We start from the raw sequence: 25,858 nt of genomic DNA on the forward strand, positions 1-25,858 counted from the left end.
AACTGTTGCTTCTTGACCTGCATGCAGGTTTCTCAGGAGGCAGGTGAGGTGGTATGGTATTTCCTTCTCTTTAAGAATTTTCCACATATTGTTGTAATCCACACAAAGGCTTTGGAATAGTCAATGAAGCAGAAATAGATGTTTTTCTGTTTTTCTGGAATTCTCTTGCTTTTTCTATGATCCAATGGATGTTGGCAATTTGATCTCTGGTTCCTCTGCCTCTTATAAATCCAGCTTGACCATCTGGAAATTCTTAGTTCACATACTGTTGAAGCCTCACTTGAAGAATATTGAGCATTACTTCACTAGCCTGTGAGATGAGTGCAGTTGTGTAGTAGTTTGAGCATTCTTTGGCATTGCCTTTTCTTTGGGATTGGAATGAAAACTGACCTTTTCCAGTCTTGTGGCCACTGCTGAGCTTTCCAAATTTGCTGGCATATTGAGTGCAGCACTTTCACAGCATCATCTTTTAGGATTTGAAATAGTTCAACTGGAATTCCATCACCTCCACTAGCTTTGTTCATAGTGATGCTTCCTAAGGCCCACTTGATTTTGCATTCTAGAATGGTTCTAGGTGAGTGATCACACCGTGTGGTTATGTGGGTCATGAAGATCTTTTTTGTACAGTTCTTCTTTGTGTTCTTGCCACCTCTTCTCAATATCTTCTGCTTCTGTTAGGTTCATACCATTTCTGTCCTTTATCGAGCCCATCTTTGCATGAAATGTTCCCTTGGCATCTCTAATTTTCTTGAAGAGATCTCTAGTCTTTCTTATCCTATTGTTTTCCTCTATTTCTTTGCATTGATCACTGAGGAAGTCTTTCTTATCTCTCCCTGCTATTCTTTGGAACTCTGCATTCAAATGGGTGTATCTTTCCTTTTCTCCTTTGCTTTTCACTTCTCTTCTTTTCACAGCTATTTGTCAGGCCTCCTCAGACAGCCATTTTGCCTTTTGCATTTTTTTTTTCTTGGGGATGGTTTTGATCACTGCCTCTTGTACAATATCATGAACCTCCATCCATAGTTCTTCAGGCTCTCTGTCTATCAGATCTAATCCCTTGAATCTGTTTGTCACTTCTACTATATAATCGTAAGGAATTTGATTTAGGTCATACCTGAGTGGTCTAGTGGTTTTCCCTACTTTCCTCAAGTTAAGTCTGAATTTGGCAATAAGGAGTTCATGATGTGAACCACAGTCAGCTCCCAGTCTTGGTTTTGCCGAATGTATAGAGCTTCTCCATCTTTGGCTGCAAAGAACATAATCAGTCTAATTTTGGTGTTGACCATCTGGTGATGTCCATGTGTAGAGTTGTCTCTTGTGTTGTTGGAAGGAATTGTTTACTATGACCAGTGTATTCTCTTGGCAAAACTCTGTTAGTCTTTGTCCTGCTTTATTTTGTACTCAAAGGCTAAACTTGCCTATTACCCCAAGTACCTTTAGACTTCTTTCTGTTGCATTCCAGTCCTGTATGATTAAAAAGACATCTTTTTGACGTTAGTTCTAGAGGGTCTGGTAGGTCATCATAAAACCGTTCAACTTCAGCTTCTTTGATATTAGTGGTTGGGGCGCAGACTTGGATAACTATGATGTTGAATGGTTTGCCTTGGAAACGAACAGAGATCATTCTGTCATTTTTGAGATTGCCCCCAAATACTGCATTTTTGACTCTTTTGTTTGCTATGATGGCTACTCCATATTTTCTATAGGATTATTGCCCACGGTAGTAGATACAATGGTCATCTGAATTAAATTCACCCATTCCAGTCTGTTTTAATTCACTGATTTCTGAAATGTCAATGTTCACTCTTGCCATCTCCTATTTGACTACTTCTCATTTACCTTGATTCATAGACCTAACATTCCAGGTTCCTACGTAATACTGTTCTTTACAGCATCAGACTTTACTTCCATCATCAGTCACACCCACAACTGGGCGTTGTTTTTGCTTTGGCTCTGTCTCTCCATTCTTTCTGGAGTTATTTCTCCATTGATCTCCTGTAGCATATTCGGCACCTACCGACCGGGGGAGTTCTTCTTTCAGTATCCTATCTTTTTGCCTTTTCATATTGTTCATGGGGTTTTAAAGGCAAGATTACTGAAGTGGTTTGCTAATCCCTTCTCCAGGGAACCATGTTTTGTCAGAACTCTCCACCATGACCCATCCATCTTGGGTGGCCCCACATGGCATGGCTCATAGTTTCATTGAGTTAGACAAGGCTGTGGTCCATGTGTAATCAGTTTGGTTAGTTTTCTGTGATTATGGTTCTCATTCTGTCTACCCTCTGATACATAAGGATAAAAGTCCTAAGCACATCTTATTTGATAATTCAAAGTCAAAACACTTTTAAAAGGATTCAAATTTGTACAAACATACTTACACATGGTCAAAGAATAAAAGATAGTGTGCAGAAGGAAAACGTCCACAAAATTGTCAGAATTATGGGGGCCATTTTGTCAGAAAGGATTCCTCAAGAAAGTAGCATCTAAACTGAGACCAGAAGGACAAGGAGTGTGTACTGGATGTAAATCAGAGCAAGAAAAGTGTTTAGCAGGGAACAAATGGCTCAGATAGTTAAGAATCCACCTGCAATGCAGGAGATCTGGGTTGGATCCCTGGATTCTGAAGATCCCCTGGAGAAGAGAATGGCAACCCACTCCAGTATTCTTGCCTGGAGAATCCCAGGAACAGAGGAGCCTGGAGGGCTACAGTCCATGGGGTTGCAAAGAGTCAGATGCTACTGAGTGACTAACACACAGACAGACAGACAGACAGACACAGGGGAGAGAAGAGGATCATTAAAAGAATCAAAGAGCTTTAAGTCGTCTGGATTAGAGAATGAAAGGATGGGGGAAAGAAAGGGAAACAAGTGGGGAGAGAGACAGGGACAGATCATCCTTGTCTATGTTGAGGGTTATTAAGCAAGGAAATGCCTGATCAGATTTAATGGTTTTGGAAAATTCACTGTGGAACTATGGAGAACATGAGGGGAAGGATCAGGGGGTTCTGTTAGAAGGCCATTGCAGAAATCCAGAGGAGAAATGGTGGTGGACAGAGTCTGGCACTGCGGGAGTAGGCGAGGGGCTGGTTTGAGCGATCCTTAGGACTTGACAGCTGGACAAGCTGCAAGTCCAAACAGCAGCTTTTATAAGCCCGAGGTTGGAGTTGTCACTCTTTGGCACTCTGCCTCTGTCACCCCAGGCTGTGTGACATCTCCCATTAGGAGCTGTTTCCACTTTGTCTCTCATTGCTCCTTGAGGCTAGTTGTCAACCAAGGTGCTCACTGCCACATCTTTTCCTAGTTTGGTCATCAGGCAGGGCTTTCCATTTAGATGAAAGTATGAATTTACAGAAAATACTAAACCAAATTAATGCTTTCGAATTGTGCTGGAGAAGACTCTTTAGAGTCCCTTGGACAGCAAGGAGATGAAATCAGTCAATGCTAAAGGAAATCAGTCCTGAATATTCATTGGAAGGAGTGATGCTAAAGCTCAAGCTCTAATACTTTGGCCACCTGATGCGAAGAGCCGACTCATTGGAAAAGACCCTGTTGCTGGGAAACGTTGAAGGCAGGGAAAGAACGGGGCGGCAGAGGATGAGATGGTTGGATAGCGTCACTGATTCAGTAGAACCTGAGCAAACATCTGGCGATAGTGGAGGACAGGGAAGTCTGGTGTGCTGCAGTCCATGGGGTCACAGAGAGTCAGACACTACTTAGTGACTGAACAACATCTAGTATAGCAACTATACTAGATACTACTTTGCCTTGTAAGGGAGTCCACTGGGGTTTCTTGCCATCATGCCCTCCCCAAGGTGCTGCTACACTTTTGCATGGCCATGCCATTGTCTTGCAGTGGGCAGGTTGGCAGGGGTTCGGGTAGGGAGGTGAAGATGCCAACCATGGAGCTTCTTAATTGAATATCACTGGGCTACAAGGTGCTCTCCTGTCCCTTTCTTATTGGTAGGAGATCCTCAGAAGAACATCAGTTCAGGCCCCTGCCAGTTTTCAATAGTACCCCAGTACTGCTGGAAAACATGGTGTACTATTGTGTTCCTAGGCTTACGTACTATTTAGGATTCTCTACAGTCTACCAGGTATAATATCCCATTTAATCTTGATAATTGCTCTGGGGCTGGAGGGAAAGGGGAACAGTTCTGGAACAGCTATTGAGTCTCCTGCCTTTGGAAATAAATACAATGGGACTCAGAGAGGTTACTCAGCTGTCAGTGGGAAAGGTGTGGAAATTGCAAATAAATAGACAAGTAATTTCAGGGCCATGGAGTAGCTAGAGAGCTCATTTTCAAAGAGCTTTTGAGAGAAGTCTTTGTCTTGCCAGTTCCCAGCTGGGATTCTCTTGTCTGTGTCTCCAGAAATCTGCATTCTAGTTATTCACTGTCTGTCCCAGTCGCGGTTCTGTACCCTTCTCACAGAAGAGTTCCTCTTCATAGGATGCTGCATTCTTTTAAAAGGCCCTTTTCTTTTTATCCTTCTGCCTCCTGTAGAGATATTTGAGTTCTTTTTCCATTTATTGTCTGTCCCTGTGGGATCCCCTATTGTTCTACGTTAATAATTAACCTTTACAAGAGCTCTGGTCATAGGCGTTTAGCCCAAATGCAAAGAAAGCTGCAGTTAGGTTATGACAGAGAGCTCTCACAGGTTGTTGCATGGGGATTAGAAAGGAAAAGCTGCTAGCCATTAAACATTTTTCATTTCTTTTCTCACTCACTTGAGTGATTGCCTAAGAATCTTGCAGTTTTGTTTTTTCTTTTTTTCCTTTTGCACATGGTCAGTCCACTAGAATTAAGAAATTTAGCTTTTGAACTGGGAAGTTGAACATACATGATTTCCAGTGTGTTATTGAAGATGAGCTCATGGGTGCTGGAAGTATAACCCTGTGCTGAATGTCCGTAGGTGTCGAAGCACATGGACTCTGGAGCTAACTCCCTGGGTTCAAGTCCTACTCGGGCACTTAACTGGCTGTGTGACCATGGGCTGGCTCCTTAACTACTGTCCATGTCTGTTTCTGCATCTGTAAAATGGGAGAACGATGGTAGACACGTCAAGTGGGTGTTGTCAGGATCTGATGGGGTGCTAGACTTCAGATCCTGAGTACAGTGCCTGGTAGGAGGTGCTCAGTAAATATCAGTATTGTGACTGTTCTCAGTGTGACTATGATTTCACCCATGACGAAGGCTATATGGTAGGCCTTTTCAATTCTTTGTTGTTAATCAATATGAAAAGGCATACATCTTTGCTTGATTTTCTCCTCATGTTGGGAGAGAGAAGAGAAGCAATTCTACAGGTAGATGTTTGGGATTAAATGATATATACTGGAATGACTCACTCAATTAACTTTTTATCACTGAGATGAGGTGTAAGAGTTTAGCACTTAAGTCTTGTTATTTTACTGAAAATGGAGATAAGACAACTTTCTCAGGGCTGCAGAAAGGACCAAGTGAGTTAACAGTCACCCTCAAAAGAGCTGAGATGTTTGTCCCCATACTCAGTGAACATTCTAAGTGCTTCCCATATAGTAACTCAGTCCATCCTTAAGAAAGAGTCTGTTCCTATATTCCCATTGTCAAAGGAGGAAGCAAACCGGAGGACGTTAAATAACTTTGAAGTTCACACAGCTTGGAAGTAGTGGATGTGGGATTGGAACCTAAATCAAGGTCCTGATTTAGAATTTGAATAAGACAATGTGAAGGACATAGCAAAGCGGTCTACATAATCAGTACTCAGATGCTAGCCCCTTTGCCCTCTGTTTCCCCCTGTTTATTGTTTCGGTATGGATGTGACATTGCCTAGAGATCAAAGGACCAAGACCTATCTGAGGGCGCTGCATCAAAATTCAGTTTTTTTTGTGTGTGTGTGTGTGTAATAAAGTTTTATTAAAGTATAAAGGAGATAGAGAAAGCTTCTGACATAGGCATCAGAAGGGGGTAGAAAGAGTACTCCAAAATTCAGTTTTAACAGCAACAAAACCTCTTTAAAATTCTAGTTATGGAACAAGATTAATCCCTACTCTTACATAGGTTATATGAGGTTTAGAAAGTCATAATTTTTTAAAAAATGTTTTAGGGTGTTTCATTCTCTTACTTTATGTGTATAGAGGATACATGCAATGTGGAGAAAAATATAGGTCTTCCCTCCCAATGCTTAACACTCAGTCATCTTAAAAAAAAAAACCAACCTTACAGCAAGATATAGTGAAAAGTAAGTCTCTCTCCACTCCTGAATATTAATTCTACAAATCCTTTCCCTAGTGACCATTTTATAGTCTCTTATGTGTTTCCTTCCAAAAATGTTTAATGCATTTGCAAACGTATATACATAAAATGCACACTTCCTAACACACACACCCACTTTGCATAATGATAGCATAATGCACATGGTTCTGTTCCTTGCTGATTCACTTAACAATATTACTCAGAAAATCCACGTCAAAACTGGGAGCACTACTTTGTTTTTGAGGGCTGCCTCATATTCCGGTATAAGGGTGTGCCAGTCTGTCACTGATGGGCATTTAGGTTGTTCCTGGCCTTTTACTGAGGACACTTCAGTAAATATCTCTGGAAATATTTGTGTCTGCGCAACTCAGTCTCTTGATTTCTGCTTGCATTGTGTAACTTTCTGATGCTGCAAAAAATCAGCCAGAAGGAAACAGACCAAAGGAACACAGTGGAGACACAGGGGCTTCTTCAGGGCTTGTGTGCACCTCAGAGGTTTGTGCAGCTGCTTTTCAAGTGCTGTGGCTCATGTTTCTCATATTATTTCAGACTCTTGTGTCCTGAAGCTTCTTCTCGGGCCTTTTTCCTGAGTTCCCAGTGAGCGATGGATGGTTGCAGCTTGCAAGATTGATTCATATGGCACTTGTTTGACTTTTGACAGGTTGTTTATAAGAATAATGACATCCGTCTGGAGCTGTCTCGCTTGGCCAGGATTGGGGACACCAAGATGAAGATCTATGGTGAGGTAGTATTCAAGTGTGAGAATGTGGCCACACTGGACCCTATCAACTTTGAGACCCCAGAGGCTTACATCAGCTTGCCCAAGTGGAATACCAAACGCATGGGCTCTATCTCCTTTGACTTTCGCACCACTGAGCCCAACGGCCTGATCCTCTTCACTCACGGCAAGCCCCAAGAGAGAAAGGATGCCCGGAGCCAGAAGAACACCAAGGTGGACTTCTTTGCTGTGGAACTCCTCGATGGCAACCTGTACCTGCTGCTTGACATGGGCTCAGGCACCATTAAAGTGAAAGCCACGCAGAAGAAAGCCAACGATGGGGAATGGTACCACGTGGATATTCAGCGAGATGGCAGATCAGGTAGGAAGAGGCAGGGTGTATGCAAACTTCCCTTTCCTTATAGGTTTTTTTTTTTTTTTTTTAATGTTTGCACTTGCTGATTCTTCTGCTATTCTCCTTAATGCTTGTTGTAAGATGATGTTACCGAACAAGACACCTGTCTTATCAAAGGCTGACATCCCTCTCCTCATCTCCCTTGTCACTCACTGCACAATGGCTTCAGTGATAGCTCTGAGACCCTGGGACTGAGGATGGTTTTACAAGGAGCATTCGCACTGCTACCAAAGTGACTGTCATGTCACTGGTGTGATGGGTTTTTTTCCCCTTCTCTTCTTAGTCTCCTTTTTCTTATCACCATAGAAACCAATTGTGACATCACAGATGCTACACTATGTGATTACTCTTGGAGAATAAGCCGCACTGTGCAAGGGTTTATGCAACGATGCACCCTTCAATAATTGTCAGGAGTCATATTGCAGGGGAAATTATGACAAGAAAGGAAAAGACAAATTGATTTTTCCTGAAGTCATGTTCAATTTAAAGCCTTCCTTTGGTGTGAAAGCCTATATATTTCACTGTTTGCTCAGACCTCACTAACTCTCCCTTCCTCTTCATAACCTTCTGCATTTGCTTCAAATGGCTTTGTTTCTGCAGCCATGGATCAAACAAGCTAGCCCCAGGCAGTACATAGCCACCCTGGAATAGTAACAAAGGATGGGAGTGGGGAAACACACATAGAGAAGCTGAGGCTTTGCAATGCCTGAACAGTCTGCCTGCTTTCTGTGGACATGTGGCGTTGAAGGTCACATCCTGTGCCATCACAAAGGACATTTCACCCTGAGTAATAATTAGAGCATTTGAATTTCACATTTATTTCCGGATTCTCCATTTAGGTAGTATCATACTCAAGAAATGTCTCTGCTCTGTTTGCCATATTTTGAAGGTTTTACTCTCCTGGTGAACACAAAAATGCCTTCCTTTTGGACATTTCTTTTCTGGGTACATTTGGCCAACAATAGAAAGCAGTAGGTTCCCCGCTGTAGCCAGGGATGGCTGGGCATGCGCGGATGGCTCTTCCGCATCCTCCCAGAGCTGGAGGGATGGCGGAGACGAGCAGTGTTGCCTTTAGGAGGAGCCGCTTAGGTTCTGTGCAAAGGGCAGACGGGTGGCAGATTGCAGATCTGGATGGTTTATTGCCCAGCAGGCTGCCTTATTGATTGCCTGAAATTTGATCAGAACCAAGAGACTTCAAATGAAACGTGCTTGTTGGGCAAGAATAAGCATTTTGTTCTTTTTAAGCAGAAAGCACACAAACTTAATTTCTTCTGAGGCCAAATCTTTCAAAGTTTATCCGTAAATATGTCGGCCGGGGTGGAGCGAGAAAGCTATCTGAGAATTATAAAGGAAACACTCCTGCTAGTTTTTTTTTTTAATATAAATTTATTTAATTGGAGGCTAATTACTTTACAATATTGAATTGATTTTGCCATACATCAACAGGAATCCACTACAGGTGTACACGTGTTCCCCATCCTGAACCCCCCTCCCTCCTCCCTCCCCATACCATCCCTCTGGGTCATCCCAGTGCACCAGCCCTAAGCATTCAGTATCATGCTTCGAACTTGGACTGGTGGTTCGTTTCATATGTGATAGTATACATGTTTCAATGCCATTCTCCCAAATCATCCCACCCTCTCCCTCTCCCACAGAGTTTTTAAGACCATGCACATTGGGTCTTTGGACTGGTCATGGTTGATGGCTTTCATGATTGACTAACCTAGACCTTGGCACAGCTTAAATGTCACCTATCTGAGTCACAGGCAGGCTAGAACATGTAAAATTGCCCCGTATCTGTTTCTGTTTATTCTCAACACTAATTGCTTTTTCAAGTAGGTTGTTATTTTGTCTGGTTAGAACCATCAGACCCATTTTTGACAAACAAGTTTTGATTACAAAACACTTTAATTTTATACTTGGATGCTATGGCATTGGTTAATACTTTGACATACTGATAAATCTGATCAAGACCTATAAAAATTTACTGAGTAAACAAGGTGGCAACAGAAGATGAGATGGTTGGATGGCATCACCGACTCAATGGACATGAATTTGAGCAAACTCCAGGAGATAGTGAAGAACAGGAAGCCTGGTGTGCTGTAGTCCATGGGGTGGCAAAGAGTGGACATGACTTAGCTACTGAATACAACACACACTGATAAATTTGATTAAACCCTATAAAAATTTACTGAGTAAGCAAGGTGGTGATAGAGGATGAGACGGTTGCATGGAATCACCAACTCAACGGACACGAGCTTGAGCAAACTCTGGGATATAGTGAAGGACAGGGAAGCCTGGCATGCTGCTGTCCATGGGGTTGCAAGGAGTCGGACATGACTTAGCAACTAAACAACAAAAAAATAATTTTTATATATAAGCAGCATAACAACATTTTAATATGTTTTTAAATGTATATTTTTATTCAGAAATACTTTCATAATCACTGTTAATTAGAAGTTTAAAAATTCAAAAGGGACACAAAATAATTAGTCTTAGAGACACAAAAATGGGTCTTAGATGTTATGTCAAACTTACAAGTTTTAAAAGTGACATTTATACAGTGTAATTTAGCTCTCATAAGTAATTTTTTATAATCAAATTATTTCAGTAAGAACACAAATTACCATATTGCTTTTTAGATTTTTTTTGTTTTACAATATGTTCTTCTCAATAGATTATTTAAAAATATTTAAACCTGATAGAAACTCATTTTTTAAACAACGTACCTTGGAAGAAATACAGTATCAGAGACACTCCTGTCCTTTACATGCTGTAGAGATGGGAAATACTACAATTGAAAAGGAAAAAAAAGGCTCTTAATGCATTTCCTGGGGAGCACTTTCTGAATATTTACACTTGGGTCTATTGTTCTTTAAACAAGTTTAGATTTGAAGAAATTTCAGAGACGGCTTTTTTAAGAAATGAAGAACTTCATTTCTTCCTGAGAGTATTTTCCAGTACGTTGTTCTTATCAGTTCAGTTTAGTTGCTCAGTCATGTTCAACTCTTTGCAACCCCATGGCTTGCAGCATGTCAGGCTTCCCTGTCCATCACCAATTCCTGGAGCTTACTCAAACTCATGTCCATTGAGTCAGTGATGCCATCCAACCATCTCATCCTCTGCCATCCCCTTCTCCTCCTGCCTTCAATCTTTCCCAGCATCAAGGTCTTTTCCAATGAGTCAGTTCTTTGCATCAGGTGGTCAGCATATTGAAGCTTTAACATCAGTATTTCCAATGAATATTTCAGGTTGATTTCCTTTAGGATTGACTGGTTTGATCTCCTTGCAGTCCAAGGGACTAAGAGTCTTCTCCAACACCACAGTTCAAAAGCATTAATTCTTCGGTGCTCAACTTTCTTTATGGTCCAATTCTCATATCCATATATGACTGCTGGAAAAACTGTAGCTTTGACTGGACAAAACTTTGTTGGCAAAGTACTGTCTCTGCTTTTTAATATGCTGTCTAGGTTGGTTATAACTTTCATTCCAAGGAGCAAGGGTCTTTTAGTTTCATGGCTGCAGTCACCATCTGCAGTGATTTTGGAGCCCCCCAAAATAAATTTTCTCACTGTTTCCATTGTTTCCCCATCTATTTGCCATGAAGTGATGGGACCAGATGCCATGATCTTAGTTTCCTGAGTGTTGAGCTTTAAGCCAACTTTTTCACTCTCCTCTTTCATTTTCATCAAGAGGCTCTTTAGTTCTTATTCACTTTCTGCCATAAGGATGGTGTCATCTGCATATCTGAGGTTGTTGATATTTCTCCCAGCAATCTTGATTCCAGCTTGTGCTTCCTCCAGCCCAGCGTTTCTCATGATGTACTCTGCATATAAGTTAAATAAGCAGGGTGAGAATATACAGCCTTGACGTACTCCTTTTCCTATTTGGAACCAGTCTATTGTTCCCTGTCCAGTTCTATCTGTTGCTTTTTGAATTGCATGCAGATCTCTCAAGAGGCAGGTCAGGTGGTCTGGTATTCCCATCTCTTTCAGAATTTCCCACAGTTTGTTGTGATCCACACCATCAAAAGCTTTGGCATAGTCAATAAAGCAGAAATAGATGTTTTTCTGGAGCTCTCTTGCTTTTTGATGATCCAACGGATGTTGGCAATTTGATCTCTGGTTCCTCTGCTTTTTCTAAATCCAGCTTGAACATCTGGAAGTTCTTGGTTCACTTGAAGAAGACTGGCTTGGAGAATTTTGAGCATTACTTTGCTAGCATGTGAGATGAGTGCAATTATGCAGTAGTTTGAACAGATCTATATTAAAACAAATAGTTATAAAAACATTTCGTTGTTGTTGTTTCATCCCTTAAGTCTTCTCTGACTTTTCTGTGACCCTGTGGACTTTGGCCTGCCAGGGTCTTCTGTCCATGGGATTCTTTAGGCAAGAATACCGAAGTGGGTTGCCATTTCCTACTCCAGAGGATATTTCTGACCCAGGGATCGGACCCGCATCTCTTGTGTCTCCTGCATTGGCTGGCAGATTCTTTACCACTGAGCCTTCTGGGAATCCTTATAAAAAGTTAAGAGTATCTAATTGTGGTGCCTGCTGCCCATCCTGAAGAATATGACTGAGAGGTGATCTTTGGGAACCTTTTATTTTCACTCCCCAACTGGAGGACTGACTCTCAAAACATTTGTGGTCACACACTTAGAGGAGGATTTTGCTCAGGACGGATTGCTTAAGGCTCCACTGTTTAAATCGGTTCCGGGTGCTGTTCTTCACTTGGCAATAGAAGCTCCTTGCTGTTAGTTGGTGATCAGATTATTTCAGTGGAATGTGGTGGGTAAAGAAAGCAGACTGTGCAAGAGAGAGGATGTTGAGGCTTGAGTCCCTTTCTTCATTTGTAAAATAGGGGAAATACGAACGTCAGCCACAAGATTATTCTGAAGCTTGAGTCCAGAAAAGCACAGAAAGTACTAAAAATGGTGGCCGGGACAGTTTTACTGTTATGTAGGGTTTTTTTAAAAAAGATTTAAAAGTGAAAAGGCAAAGCTGGTTTTTCCAGGAGAAAATTTGCAGGGGAGAGCTGGGGGAGCGGGCCTAACTGAGCGCCCCAGTGGCTCCTCTGCTCTTCCTGCCTTCCGCTGCTGGGTGTGCTTTGTGATTTCGAGTGTGCTTCACTTTCTTGATCTCATCTGATCTCCCAGGCCCTGCCTGCTGTCCTCTGTCATAGCCGAGGGAACTGAGACTCAGATGAGGGAAAGCTGGCTGATGGATGGCCCTGTTATCCTGGTACTAATAAAGGACTTCGAGAAGACTAAATTTTTGAAAGTTTTGGCATGACGTTCAGATATCAGTTTGATTTTTCAGTTAGGAAATTGATCTGTAACTGGGTTCAGGGACTGGTGCAGGGTTAGAAAGCCATTTAAGACTGGCAACCTGGTTCCCAAGTTCCCAGGTCAGGCTCAGGGTTCCATCTGTGATCTCGTGTGCCCAGTCCAGCTCTGATCTCACCTCTTGTTGACTTCCTCTGGCAACCTCGACTCTAGCCACACTCCTGCCTACCCGAGGCCCTTTGTGAGTGCCATTCCCGGTGCCAGACACATTCCTCTTCCCCCTGGACTTGGCATGCCTGGATCCTTCTCAGCATTCTGGTTTCAGCTTACCTGTCACCTGCTTAGAGAAGCCTTTACCAACCGTCCACTTGAAAGCAGAACCCGTCTGCTGGGGCTGCTGCACCCATGTAACTGCCTTCCTCCCACTTGCCATTTGTCCGTCTCTTTTGTTTATTTAGTGATTTATTTATTTTGTCTTCCTCTGCTCTGGAACATCAGCTTCATGAGAGCAGGGGCATGGCTGTCAAATTCGTGTCTGTGCCTAGAACTATACTAGAGATAGAACAGGTTCCAATACATACTTGTTAAGTGAACACATGAAGAAACATGTTCCAGTTAAAATTTATCAAAAGCAATGAGTGTTGAAAATACATACTGGCTGGACGGGTACCTAAGACAAGTACAGAGGATATCAGCTCATGGAGAGAGAGGAGAGTGAGACAGAAGAGCAGGTTCCATCCTTCTGGCAATGGTGAGCCAGAGGTGAAGACTCAGGCGGGACTTATAGACTGTCCTAGGTACAGAGTAAAAAGCGCCTTACATATATCAGCTCATCTGCCTGCAGTCCAAAGGGTTGCAAAGTTGGATGCGACTGAAGCGACTTAGTATGCATGCACGCAGCCATCATGCCAACCTGTGAGGTGGGACAGTTCCTTTCCCATTTTACAGATGAGGAAATTGAGGACCAGAAAAGTGAAGTCACGTCTTCAGGGTTGTCTAGCTGGTAGGTGGCAGAGCTAGGATTTAAACACGGGAAGGGATGGTGCTGCTGTCAGCCTATATGGCATGCAACCTTTCAGCCAAGACTTTTAGGTAGAAAAAAAAGTATTTTCAGCACTGGCCACTGGGATTTTCCTGGGTCTTGCTCTGGGCTTGGCTGTCTTAGCTGCAGGGACCAGAACCAAATGGCCTGCGTTGTCCTTTTTTACCATTTTGTGGCCTTTCATTCCCCACTCACAAGGTTCTCTCCTGGCCGGGCCACGCTGGTCTCCCACCTCACCCGCTAGGTTCCTTTCATTCAGTTCATCAACTGGGAGGCTCACCTGGGATGCCAGGAGGGCCATGAGCTCATTCTTTGTCTCCATCCTCCCATCCCAGGTACCATATCAGTGAACAGCAGGCGCACGCCGTTCACCGCCAGCGGGGAGAGCGAGATCCTTGACCTGGAGGGGGACATGTACCTGGGCGGGCTGCCGGAGAACCGCGCTGGCCTCATCCTCCCCACCGAGCTCTGGACCGCCATGCTCAACTACGGCTACGTGGGCTGCATCCGCGACCTGTTCATCGACGGGCGCAGCAAGAACATCCGGCAGCTGGCGGAGATGCAGAACGCTGCGGGCGTCAAGTCCTCCTGCTCGCGGATGAGCGCCAAGCAGTGTGACAGCTACCCCTGCAAGAACAACGCCGTGTGCAAGGACGGCTGGAACCGCTTCATCTGCGACTGCACGGGCACTGGCTACTGGGGACGGACCTGCGAGCGGGGTGAGTGGTGTGGTGATGCGCTGGGTGAGAGTGGGGGAGACGTGCCTGGGCTCCCTTTGCTATCGCGGACACTTCCTTTGGCCCTCCCTGTGCTTGCGTGCTTCTGGGGGAGAATTTTTTGGGTTCACTGCTTTCCAGATGACACCCTTTCTAGGTCTGGATGTTTGTTTCGATTTAGCTAGGATTGGATCGTAGAGAGGGAAACTAGCATAAATTGGAGCTAGGTCATGATGCTTTTTTGATGGAGTGTTTGACATCGTCTCTTTGAGAAGGCCAGTACTTTTTCTTTGGGGATTCTGGGTGGGCTCACCAACAGGCTGTTTCATTTGTTCCTGCTTTTTGGGTGCTTTCTCTGAGCTAGCTCTCAGATTAAGCTTTAGAAATACACTGTAGAATAAAATAGCCCCAGCCCTGTTCTTTGTGACTTGCTGCCTAGTGGAATAGTTAGCTGTTAAATAATCACTTACATGTTGAGTTTTATGAGGCAATGGTGTGTTGGTTAAGAACATGAATTCTGGGGCAAGACTGGATGAGAAATGTGGCCTTTGTAGAGTGATATGAATTCAAGATTATATCTTTGAGACTTGATTTCCTCTTCTTTAAAATGGAGATAACCAGGTTCCTTCCCTCATAGCTCAGTTGCTAAAGAATCCACCTGCAATGCCAGAGACCCCCAGTTCGATTCCTGGGTCGGGAAGATCCACTGAAGAATGGATAGGCTACCCACTCCAGTATTCTTGGGCTTTCCTTGTGGCTCAACTGGTAAAGAATCCACCTGCAATGTGGGAGACCTGGGTTTGACCCCAGGGTTGGGAAGATCTCCTAGAGAAGGGAAAGGACACCTCCTCCAGTATTCTGGCCTGGAGAATTCCATGGACTGTATAGTCCATGGAGTCTCAAAGAGTAGGACACGACTGAGTGACTTTCACTTTCACTTTCTTTACCTGCTAAGTGAAGTGAAGTAAAAGTTGCTCAGTCATGTCTGACTCCTTGTGACCCCATAAACTATACAGTCCGTGAATTCTTCAGGCCAGAATACTGGAGTGGGTTGCCCCTTCCCTTCTCCAGGGGATCTTCCCAACCCAGGGATCAAACCCAGGTCTCCAGCATTGCAGGCGCATTCTTTACCAGCTGAGCCACAAGGGAAGACTCCTACCTACTATTAATCATGGTTAAATGAGTCAATAGATTCCTGCACTATGGAAAGTGTATAGTCAATGTCAGTGATTGTTATGGTTGTAATGATTGTCATCGACATCATTAACGGGAAAGTACAGAAAAGCTTGGGATTCCTTTTCCAGGAGATCGAACATACTATAGAGATTCATAGAAAGCTCCCGCAAGAAAGAAATGTGTAGGTTGAGACTTGAAATATGAGTAGTAGCTAGCTTGGCAACAAGGTGGGAGAAAACCGTGTGTCTTAGATTGGAAGGACGTTGTGTGCCAAGAGGTAAGAGACCATGGCACAGTTGAGGAACCAAACAAAGTCCATAACTAAATGGAGTGGGGAGTGCCGGTGGGGGGAAGGGTGTGAGAGGTGGCTGAAATGTTGGGGAACAAAGAGTGGGGGCTGACCCTTTAGAAGAGACCGTCTACCACTTTAACTTCTTACATTTGCACTGAATTTACAGTTTGGGTAAAAGGCAGAGATAAAAGTAAGCAAAGAGATAACATCAAGGTACAGAGATGCCAGTCTATAAGCCATGTCCAGATTGCAGCTTGGTTAGTTGTTTTACATGCCAAGGACACACAATTCAGTTGACTGTCTATGAATTGTCTACCATGATTTTATATGAAAGGATACTTTAGACAGTTAACAAATTTTTGCCGACAGCGTAGCTCTCTAGAGCTTTGAGAATACTGTGTCTGGAGTAGACATAATATCATTTACTTAGCTGAGGAGTTGAGACATCTATACAGGAAGCATAGATGTTTGCTTCTTGTATAGATGATGCAGGACAGCAGCATGGGCTGGACTATTAGGAGAACATGGAAATTCAAAGAAGACTTTCCTGATTAGAGACATACAGGGCCTCATCTATTAAGTGTACCAGTGGCCAAATTTGTTCAAGTTTCAGAAGTCTGGTGATGAGAAGGGATCCTGGAACAGGCTTGGGTAACCAGGCAAGGGTTTTCAAGGACTCATTTTTTGAGGTCAACCATATAGCTAGCTAAAGTGCGTTTCAAGAGAACTGTAAACCTTCACTACCACTGGACCAAAAAAGAGGACACAGGATATTGGAATAAAGGAAAAGGAGCTTTCTTGGGGCTCATGGAAGTTAAATTCAGATTCAGTGAATTTTCAGAGCAGCGACTGCAGAACATGAGCTGAGATGAGGAGGTGGCCATCTGGAACAGAAGTGGGCCTCATTTGGCTGGCCAGTCTGTTGAGCTCCTGAATGCTTTCCAAATCTCTCTTTTTGGGTAGACGATCTCAGTTGCTGGTTTGGGGAGACAGAAAGGTCATTTGACCACTGTAATACATGAGACCATTTGGATAGAAGTCAGGATATTGTGGATGGTCCACCATCAAGGAAGGTAGTGTAAGACATCTACCTTAAGTGTAAGATGTCCCATCAGACCTCTCTTTCCAACTAAAGGGCCTTGTGATTACTGAAGACAGCTGTGCAAGGTGTCCCCGGGATCACCTTTCCATGGGCAAATCAGTGGAGGTTGGTCCAAGGTTTGCCAAATACAATGAAAGTCATTGCACCTTTTATGTTGTCACTTTCGACTAGTCATTAAATGGCAGCTGATTGGGGATATATGAGGGACAATTATTCGTGGTACAGTGCAGCCAAAAATCATCCATTGTGGCCAAATGAGAAGGCGCTAGCAAATTAAAGACATTTGATCTATACGTCGCTCAAACCCCAGACGGGTCCACTGATTGTTTTGTTCCCCGGCTAATTGTTTTCTGGTCCTGTATTGTTCCCGACACCGTGTTCAGAATGAGTCAGTGGAGTGTAAAAATGATGGGACTCTACTTTGCTGGCAAAGAAAATAGTTTCCCTGTGACATTGTTTTTCTTTATTGAAACTGATTCATCAGCAGGGATGCTTTTGAGTCTCTTTTGTTCATTTTTTCATACATGCAGCAGACATCTGTTGAAACCTGAATTCGTTCCAGGCACTGTGTTAGAGGCTGGGAATGAAGGGGAAAAAGAAACTGACATAGCCCCTGATTTTGATCATGGGGTGTATAGTCTTTGGGGAGAGGGAAAGATGGGGAGTGTGCTAATGTGTGACAGATATCAGGCCTGATGTCTTAGGGGATCAGGAGGGCAGACAGATGGGAGAGGCCACACCTATATGGGTGAGTGGTTGGGAAAGGGGGATCTGAGGTTACTTGGATTTTTTAAATCTCCTCTTAATAACAAAACTATGGCCTCTCTCTGTCTCTGACCCTCAAGATCCGTTACAGGCACTTCTGAAGAGTGGTAAAGGGTGAGTGTTAACATTCCTTATGCAAGACCGTCATCCTCTTTGGCAAGGAGTGCTGCCCCACCCACCATAACACCATCAGTGTGTTCATTCAATTTACAGTTCTCTAATTTTTTTTTCTAGAAGCAGTACTAAGCCTGAAAATCATTTGTACCAAAATTGAGACGACAAAGACAATCCGTAAGGCAGTGTGTCCCATCTAACCCCAACTCTTCTATATTTGGGCTTCATAGTAGTGTCAGTCCCTTGGTGCTGTGGGCCACACAACAGAAATGGTGGTTGAAAGAGCCACTTGTCTATATAAAATGTAGAAAGCATAGGCAAGATGCTGAAAACCAGTATTCAGAGAAAAAGCAGAGTTAAGGATGGCTCTGGGAAGACGCCAAATGGCCAGGAACCCAAGCAAAGTGAGCAAGCACACCCGTCTTGGATACAACTCCCAGGTTAAAGTTGTCAACCAGAGAGAAGGGAATAGAACAAGGGAACCAGGAACTGTATGAGTACATGGACGTGTTAGTCACACCGTCCTGTCCAACTCTTTGTGACCCCATGGACTGTAACCCTCCAGGCTCCTCTGTCCATGGAATTCTTCAGACAGGAATACTGGAGTGGGCAGCCATTCCTTTCTTGAGGGGATCTTCCCAGAGTCTCCAGGAGATCCATCCTGGGTCTCCTGCATTGCAGGCAGATTCTTTACCACCTGAGTCACTAGGGAAGCCCATAAGACTAAAGTTCATTTGCATGAGTCTCTTCCTCTGGTAGTAAAAATGGATGACTCTTGCTTATACCCTCGAAAGAGTACTTCTACTACATATGAGGATTAGCAACTCTAAATTTTGACATATAACAATTGGCTTCATATTGCATTTAGATTTTTTTTTTTCCCGCCATGATCTGATACTATTCTAAGGAGATGTAGATAGATTGACCCATCCCAGTTGTTCAACTGTGGCTGTTCTGGTTCGTTCTTTGTTAATCATAGTGTTGTGGGAAACCTGTCCATGACCTAAAAAGCTAAGGCCTGCTGTAGCTATATAATGCCTATTTGATAGAAGCGCATCTGCTGGAAGACTGCTTGCCATTTTAAAAGTCCTACTGTACAGAGGAAACATTCTGTCTTATGTATTGTAGGATGATCAGTTGACGTGGGACAACATAGGCATCTTCTCCTTGTCAGTGTAGCCAGACTGTAGTTTAATTAGTGGGGACCAAGTGTCCACAGGCAAGGCTGTGGGTTTATTTGTGGACCATCAAACTTCAGTTTGAGGCTGCTGCAGATTCTATCCTCTTCCCTAGATGGCTTTTTCTGAATGCATGCCATCATTTATTTAGCAAGAAATAAAACAGGACTCAGCACAAGCTCATTTCTATGACAAAAATAACCTGCACTCCAGTACTTAGACTTGGGATGACCTAGTGGTTAATGGCATGGATTTTAGAATCAAATGGACTTGCTTCCTAAAGTTGGTTCTCACACTTTGGCCGCCTCATGCGAAGAGTTGACTCATTGGAAAAGACTCTTAAGCTGGGAGGGATTGGGGGCAGGAGGAGAAGGGGATGACATAGGATGAGATGGCTGGATGGCATCACTGACTCATTGGATGTGAGTCTCAGTGAACTCCGGGAGTTGGTGATGGACAGGGAGGCCTGGAGTGCTGCGATTCATGGGGTCACAAAGAGTTGGACATGCCTGAGTGACTCAACTCAACTGATAGAACATATTTCTTATTTTTTCCAAGTCTGTTTCCTTATCTGTAAAATGGGGAGACTGATACTTACTAGATAAGGTTCTCTTGGTTGCAAGCTTCAGAACTGACAGTGGCTAACAGAGTCAAGGAATGAGACTTACCACATGATTTGTTGTTTAGTCGCTCAGTCGTGTCCAACTCTGTGACCCCATGGACTGCAGCACATCAGGCTCCCTGTCCATCACCAACTCCCGGAGCTTGCTCAGACTCATGTCCATTGAGCCAGTGATGCCATCCAACCATCTCTTCCTCTATTGTCCCCTTCTCCTCCTGCCTTCAATTTTTCCCAGCATCAGGGTCTTTTCTAATTAGTTAGCTCTTTGCATCAGGTGGCCAGAGTATTGGAGCTTCAGCATCAGTCCTTCCCAGAAATATTCAGGACTGATTTCCTTTAGGATAGACTGGTTGGATCTCCTTGCAGTCCAAGGGACTCTCAAGAGTCTCAACACCACCATTCAAAAGCATCAGTTCTTCAGTGCTCAGCCTTCTTTATTGTCCAACTCTGACATCCATACATGACTACTAGAAAAACCGTAGCTTTGACTATATGGACCTTTGTTGGAAAAGTAATGCTTTTGCTTTTTAATATGCTGTCTAGGTTTGTTATACATGATTACCTAGAGAGTTATTGATCAAATGATGATCTCACAACCTATGTCTTGAAAAAGAAGCAGAGCAGCTCGGGGGAGCCCAAGGCGCTGCAGTTGAAGTGATACATCTCTCTTGACCTACAGTATCTGGAGTTTTTCATGCAAATTGTCATTTTTCAAAAAGAACCTGATTGGCCCAGTTTAGTTCATCTGTCTGTTCTACCAGTCAGCTCTGTCCAGGTGGGCAGTCACCTAGACTAAATATAAACGATCACCTACTGTGTAGGTATGGGTTCTTACTGAACCGCTTTCTTGGTGCCCTTTCATGGTTAAGCCTGGGCCACCCACCTGGACTACTTCTATCTGATAAAATATCTCCTAGGGTCATGGAAATTGGATGTCTTTGAGAATATTAATTTGTAGAATCAAGAAAATGTGATAGAGAGGGTAAATCTGCTCTTCTCACTGGTCCCTGGGATTCCAGTGATCTGACATAAACTCTAGCTGAAAACCAAGAATGCAGATATTTTGAGTTCTCTCAGATGACCCTGTTCCAACAGGAAAAGCTTGCAGGCAGCAGCTGTTTGGGAACTTCGCTTTCAGCCGTCCCCTCTGATGGCTTCTGTGCACTTCTGGAGCAGCAATGAGTGGTACCCTGCCTTTTGAGGGGCCTGGAGTGTGTCACTTGGATGCCACATGGAAATTAGGACATTAGGAATTAGTAGAGCTGGCAGAGTCAACTAATCCTTATTTCTGTGAGTGAGGAATTGGAAACCCTGAGAAGTTAGTCATTTTAACTTGGGACAGCTGTAGAATGGTTAAAATTCATGGTTCCTGACTCCTAACTCTCTGTACTTTCCATTACATTGAGTAGGCTTTCCTTTTCTTACACGTGAAAGAGGATGTATTATAAGGTCATTGAAGGAAAAACAGTGCATTGGGCATTTTTGTTTGGCATGGTTTCCAGCACTGTGTCACACACATACCACGAGGTTATTAAATACTGGAGGGAGGGTCCCAGTTCCCTATCCTGGGTCTCCTGATCTGCACATTGCCCTTTGTATCCTCATCTGTTGCTATGGTTACCTACATGTTGGTAATTCCCAAATAAGTTCTCTAGCCTAGAACTCTCTCTGGAACTGCAGATTTCTATGTCCAGTTTTCTCCTTGATGTTTTCATTGGGATATCTGATAGCTATCTTAATCATAACATTGAAAAATAGAAATCTTAAGTTCCTCCTCCCTGACTTAGACTGTTTGTTTTTCCTTGTAGTTTTTCCCTTCTCAGTAAATGGCATCACCACTGTCCTTGGCCTTTCCCTTGGTTTTGTCTTCTCCCATCTCATTCAGACTCAGCAAGTTCCTTTCATCTCCTCATCTAAACCCATCCTACATCCGTCCACTACTTTCCCTCTCTACCACCATAATCTTAAGTCAACCTACATTGATATCTTCTTTGGAAAACTGGATAGCATGTCATATGTTTTGAAAAACGCAAATTAATTTTGTGCCTTCTTTAGAGTATTGAAGTGAGATTGTTAAAATGTTTAAATATTCAACACATTCTTAAGTAGCTTTAGTTCCAGTGGCTTTTGGTCCCTCAAGTTATAGGAAACGTAGCTGTGATACTTCTTTGGAATGAACTACAACATCCATGTAGTTAGGACTTCCTGACAGCTCAGTTGGTAAAGAATCTGCCTGCAATGCAGGAGACCCCGGTTTGATTCCTGGGCAGGGAAGATCTGCTGGAGAAGGGATAGGCTACCCACTCCAATATTCCTGGGCTTCCCTTGTGGCTCAGCTGGTAAATAATCCACCTGCAATGTGGGAGACCTGGGCTTGATCCCTGAGTTGGGAAGATCCCCTGGAGAAGGGAAATACTATCCACTCCAGTATTCTGGCCTGGAGAATTCTGTGGACTGTGTAGTCCATGGGGTTGCAAAGAGTTGGACATAACTGAGCAACTTTCACTTTCACTTCACTTTCACATGATGATTCCATACCTTTTGTCTCCACCAGGCTTAGTGAGTTAAGTTGTGAGGATAAAAGTTTGTAAAAGACCTGGTTTTACTTCTTCATGAGCTTACAGTCTAATGGAGGGGTTGGAGGAGTAATCTGCAAATTGTTATCAATCCACCAAGGGCAATGATCCAGGAATAATCACAGGAAAGAATGAGATAACAATTAGAAAGCAAAATAGGTCCAACATGATATAGTACTGTAAAAACAGCTCTGGATCTATTGGGGTCTGCTGAGACTGACTCACTGACGTGGGAACAGAAGAAAACCTGGCCTCCAAGGTCAAATATAAACATGTTTGTTGCTTTCCCTTGTTTCAGTACCATTGAGGCCCTGCCCTATTTCCCTAGGAACACCTAGGCCCTTTATTTAGATCTGTGACTTTGAGATTCTTACTTGGATCCTCTGGCTTCCTTGTTCTGAAAAAATAAAATGAGGCAATTGTGTTTCATGCTCTCCCAGGGCCCATTCAATTATAAAACTCTGTGATTCTCAAATGTCATCAGCTTGGCAATGTCTTCCCTTATCCTGAGTAGAGGGGTAAAGGTGAATGAAGGGCAGAGCAGGGATGCTAGTCCTTGTTCCTTGCAGTCTGCAGTACTTTCTGGGTTAGGAGGCTAGGTTTAGTTATATCAGCACTGCAATGAAGTTGTCACCTCTCTGATTCATTCATCTAAGAAAACAAGTACCTTGGTATACTGGGGATACTTCAGGTCTATAACTTAAAAGTTTTAATTGATGGATTAATGAATAGACTCTTAGATTTCTTAAGATCACTAAAAGGCTGTCTCTTTTCTAGTTCATTTTTTACCCCCTTTCAGTGAGTAAATACAAGTATTAAAGAAAGGAGGCCCCCATGCAAAATATAATTCATCAACCAACATGGCCCCCCATTTTTTAATCCATTGATGCTTTTTATATTTTTTATTTTATATTAAGAGTACAGTTGATTAACAATGTTGTATTACTTTCAGGTGTGTATAGCAAAGCAATTCAAGTATACACCTACATGTATCTATTCTATTTCAAATTCTTTTCCCATTTAGCTTATTACAGAGTATTGAGCAGAGTTCCCTGTGCTATATGGTAGGTCCTTGTTGGTTGGTCTGTTTTAAATATAGCAATGAATACATATTCATCCCAAAGTCCCAATCTATCCCTGCCCATCCCACACACTTCACCCCTGGTAACAGTAAGTTCCTTCTCTAAGTCTGTGAGTCTGTTTCTGTTTTGTAAATGTGTTCATTTATATCATTGTGTTAAATATTTTGCAGATAAACTATATCATATGATATTTGTCTTTGTTGCACTAACTTCACTTAGTATGATTATCTCCAGGTCCATCCAAGTTTTTGCAAAAGTGGCTGAGTAATATTCCATCGTGTACATGTACCAGATCTTCTTTATCCATTCATCTGTGAATGGACATTTATTTAAGTTGGTGAAAAAGTAAATATGGTTTTGCATTGTTGAACTTTGCTCTTTTATATTGGAATACTCTTTAATAAATGTGGTTATGTTATACATCATTTTAATGTGCATTTCTTCCTTTACATTCTTTTACTAATGACTCATTACTTGCTGTTTATATTTATTTTAGATTAGGGAAATGATGTTAGGCAAAAAGCAAATTTGAGCAGTTTTCTTACTTGGGTTCAAATTGGGTCATAAAGCAGCAGAAACAACTTGTAACATCAACAACACTCTTGGTCCAGGAACTGCTAACAGGCGTGCAGTGCAGTGGTGGTTCAAGAAGTTTTGCAAAGGAGATGAGAGCCTTGAAGTTGAGGAGCACAGTGGCCAGCCATCAGAAGTTGACAATGACTAGTTAAGAGGATCATTGAAGCTGATCCTTTTATAACTACATGATAAATTGCTGAAGAATTCAGTGTCTACCATTCTGTGGTCATTTAGCATTTGAAACAGATTGGAAAGGTGAAAAAGCTCAATAAGTGGGTGCATCATGAACTGACCACAAATTAAAAAATTGCTATTTTGAAGTGTCATCCTCTCTTATTCTACACAACAATGAACCATTTTTTGATCAGGTTTCAACAAAAGTGGATTTTATACATCACCTGAAATGACCTATCAGTGGCTAGACCAAGAAGAAGCTCCAAAGCACTTCCTAAAGCCAAACTTGCACCCAAAAAAGGTCATGGTCGCTGTTTGGTAGTCTACCAGCAGTCTGATCCACTACACTTTTCTGAGTCCTAATAAAACTGTTACATCTGAGAAGTATGTATGAGATGCACCAAAAACTGCAGTGCCTACAGCCAACATTGGTCAGCCCACCGGAAAGGGCCCAGTTCTCCATGACGGTGCCCAAGTGCACATCGCTCAACCAATGCTTCGAATGTTGAACAAATGGGGCTACAAAATTTTGCCTCATCCTCTATGTTTACCTGACCTTTCGCCAACTGACTACCACTTCTTCCAGCATCTCAACAACTTTTTGCAGGGAAAATGCTTCCATAACCAGCAGGAGGCAGAAAATGCTTTCTAAGAATTCATAAAATCCTGAAGCATGGATTTTTATGCTACAGGAATAAACAAACTTATTTCTCATTGGCCAGAATGTATTGATTGTAATAGTGCCTACTTTGATTAATAAAGATGTGTCTGAGCTTAGTATAATGATTTAAAATTCACACTCTGAATTCGTTTTTTCTAAAACGTATATATTTTATTGAAGTATAGTTGACTTACAATGTTTCAGGTGCACAGCAAGCTTATTCAGTTATACAAATACACATATATTAATTTTGAAATTATTTCCGTCATAGATGATTACAAGATATTGACTATAGTTCCCTATGCAGTAAAACTTTGTTGCTTGTTGCATATCTATTTTTTAATTAGAAATCTAGCATTCTATTTATGCTAAATCAAACAAGTAGAATCAAAACGTCAATTGTTTTTAGTTAGGCAAAAATTAATGTTTTCTAAGACATATTTATATATGTATATTAAAGCTTTTCTACTACACTTGATAAAGGCTTGAGAAAGTACATTAAAAAAACAAAGAAATGGAGAAATTGGAGAACATAAACTAAATGAAATAGAAGCACTGCATATAAAATAGAAAAGATGAAACATACCAGATAATAAAAGTAAAAGATAATCATACAGTCCACTTGTTTTAAACATGACTGCTCATTAGAAACATATCTCGAGCTCTGGAGAAAAAAAAGCAATATGTAAGCATTTGTTGTTTTATTTTTTCATTATTGGGAGAATTTTATTTATTTTTTTAGCTGAAGGATATTTGCTTTACAGAATTTTGTTGGTTTCTGCCAAACATCAACATGAATTAGCCATAGGTATACATTTTCCCCTTTCCTCTTGAACCTCCCTAGAGCATTTGTATTTTACAAAAAATTTCAAGATAATTCTGATATGCTTCTGAATTTTAAAAAGTGATTACAGGTTTTTCTATTAGATCCTAGTTTTGGTGATACAGAGTTCTGTTGTTTTTCTGTAGACCAATCATGATGCAATAGTATTAAGTGAGTAATAGTTACTTAATCACAAGAATAAAAGATGTTTATTAGTTTGCAGTCAATAACCAGACAAAAATAAAAGATAATTACAATTGCAAGCCATAATGGAAACACAATTAACTTAACAATATAAAATAATTGCATACAA

The 25,858-nt window shown here is 42.2% G+C and overlaps 1 protein-coding gene across 22 annotated transcripts in view; it reads left to right on the top strand.

Annotated features, from left to right (window-relative positions):
* The window catches only part of NRXN3 (neurexin 3), a 1,811,822-nt gene that overhangs the window by 561,860 nt on the left and 1,224,104 nt on the right, over window positions 1–25,858 (top strand). For all 22 annotated transcript variants that reach the window (XM_027552545.1, XM_027552555.1, XM_027552571.1 and 19 more), the window contains 2 exons: window positions 6,891–7,329; window positions 14,024–14,407. In XM_027552545.1, coding sequence (XP_027408346.1) covers window positions 6,891–7,329; window positions 14,024–14,407 — 823 coding nt within the window. The remainder of the gene's footprint in view (window positions 1–6,890; window positions 7,330–14,023; window positions 14,408–25,858) is intronic.

This window comes from Bos indicus x Bos taurus, chromosome 10, assembly GCF_003369695.1.
Source record: "Bos indicus x Bos taurus breed Angus x Brahman F1 hybrid chromosome 10, Bos_hybrid_MaternalHap_v2.0, whole genome shotgun sequence".
NCBI lineage: Eukaryota > Metazoa > Chordata > Mammalia > Artiodactyla > Bovidae > Bos > Bos indicus x Bos taurus.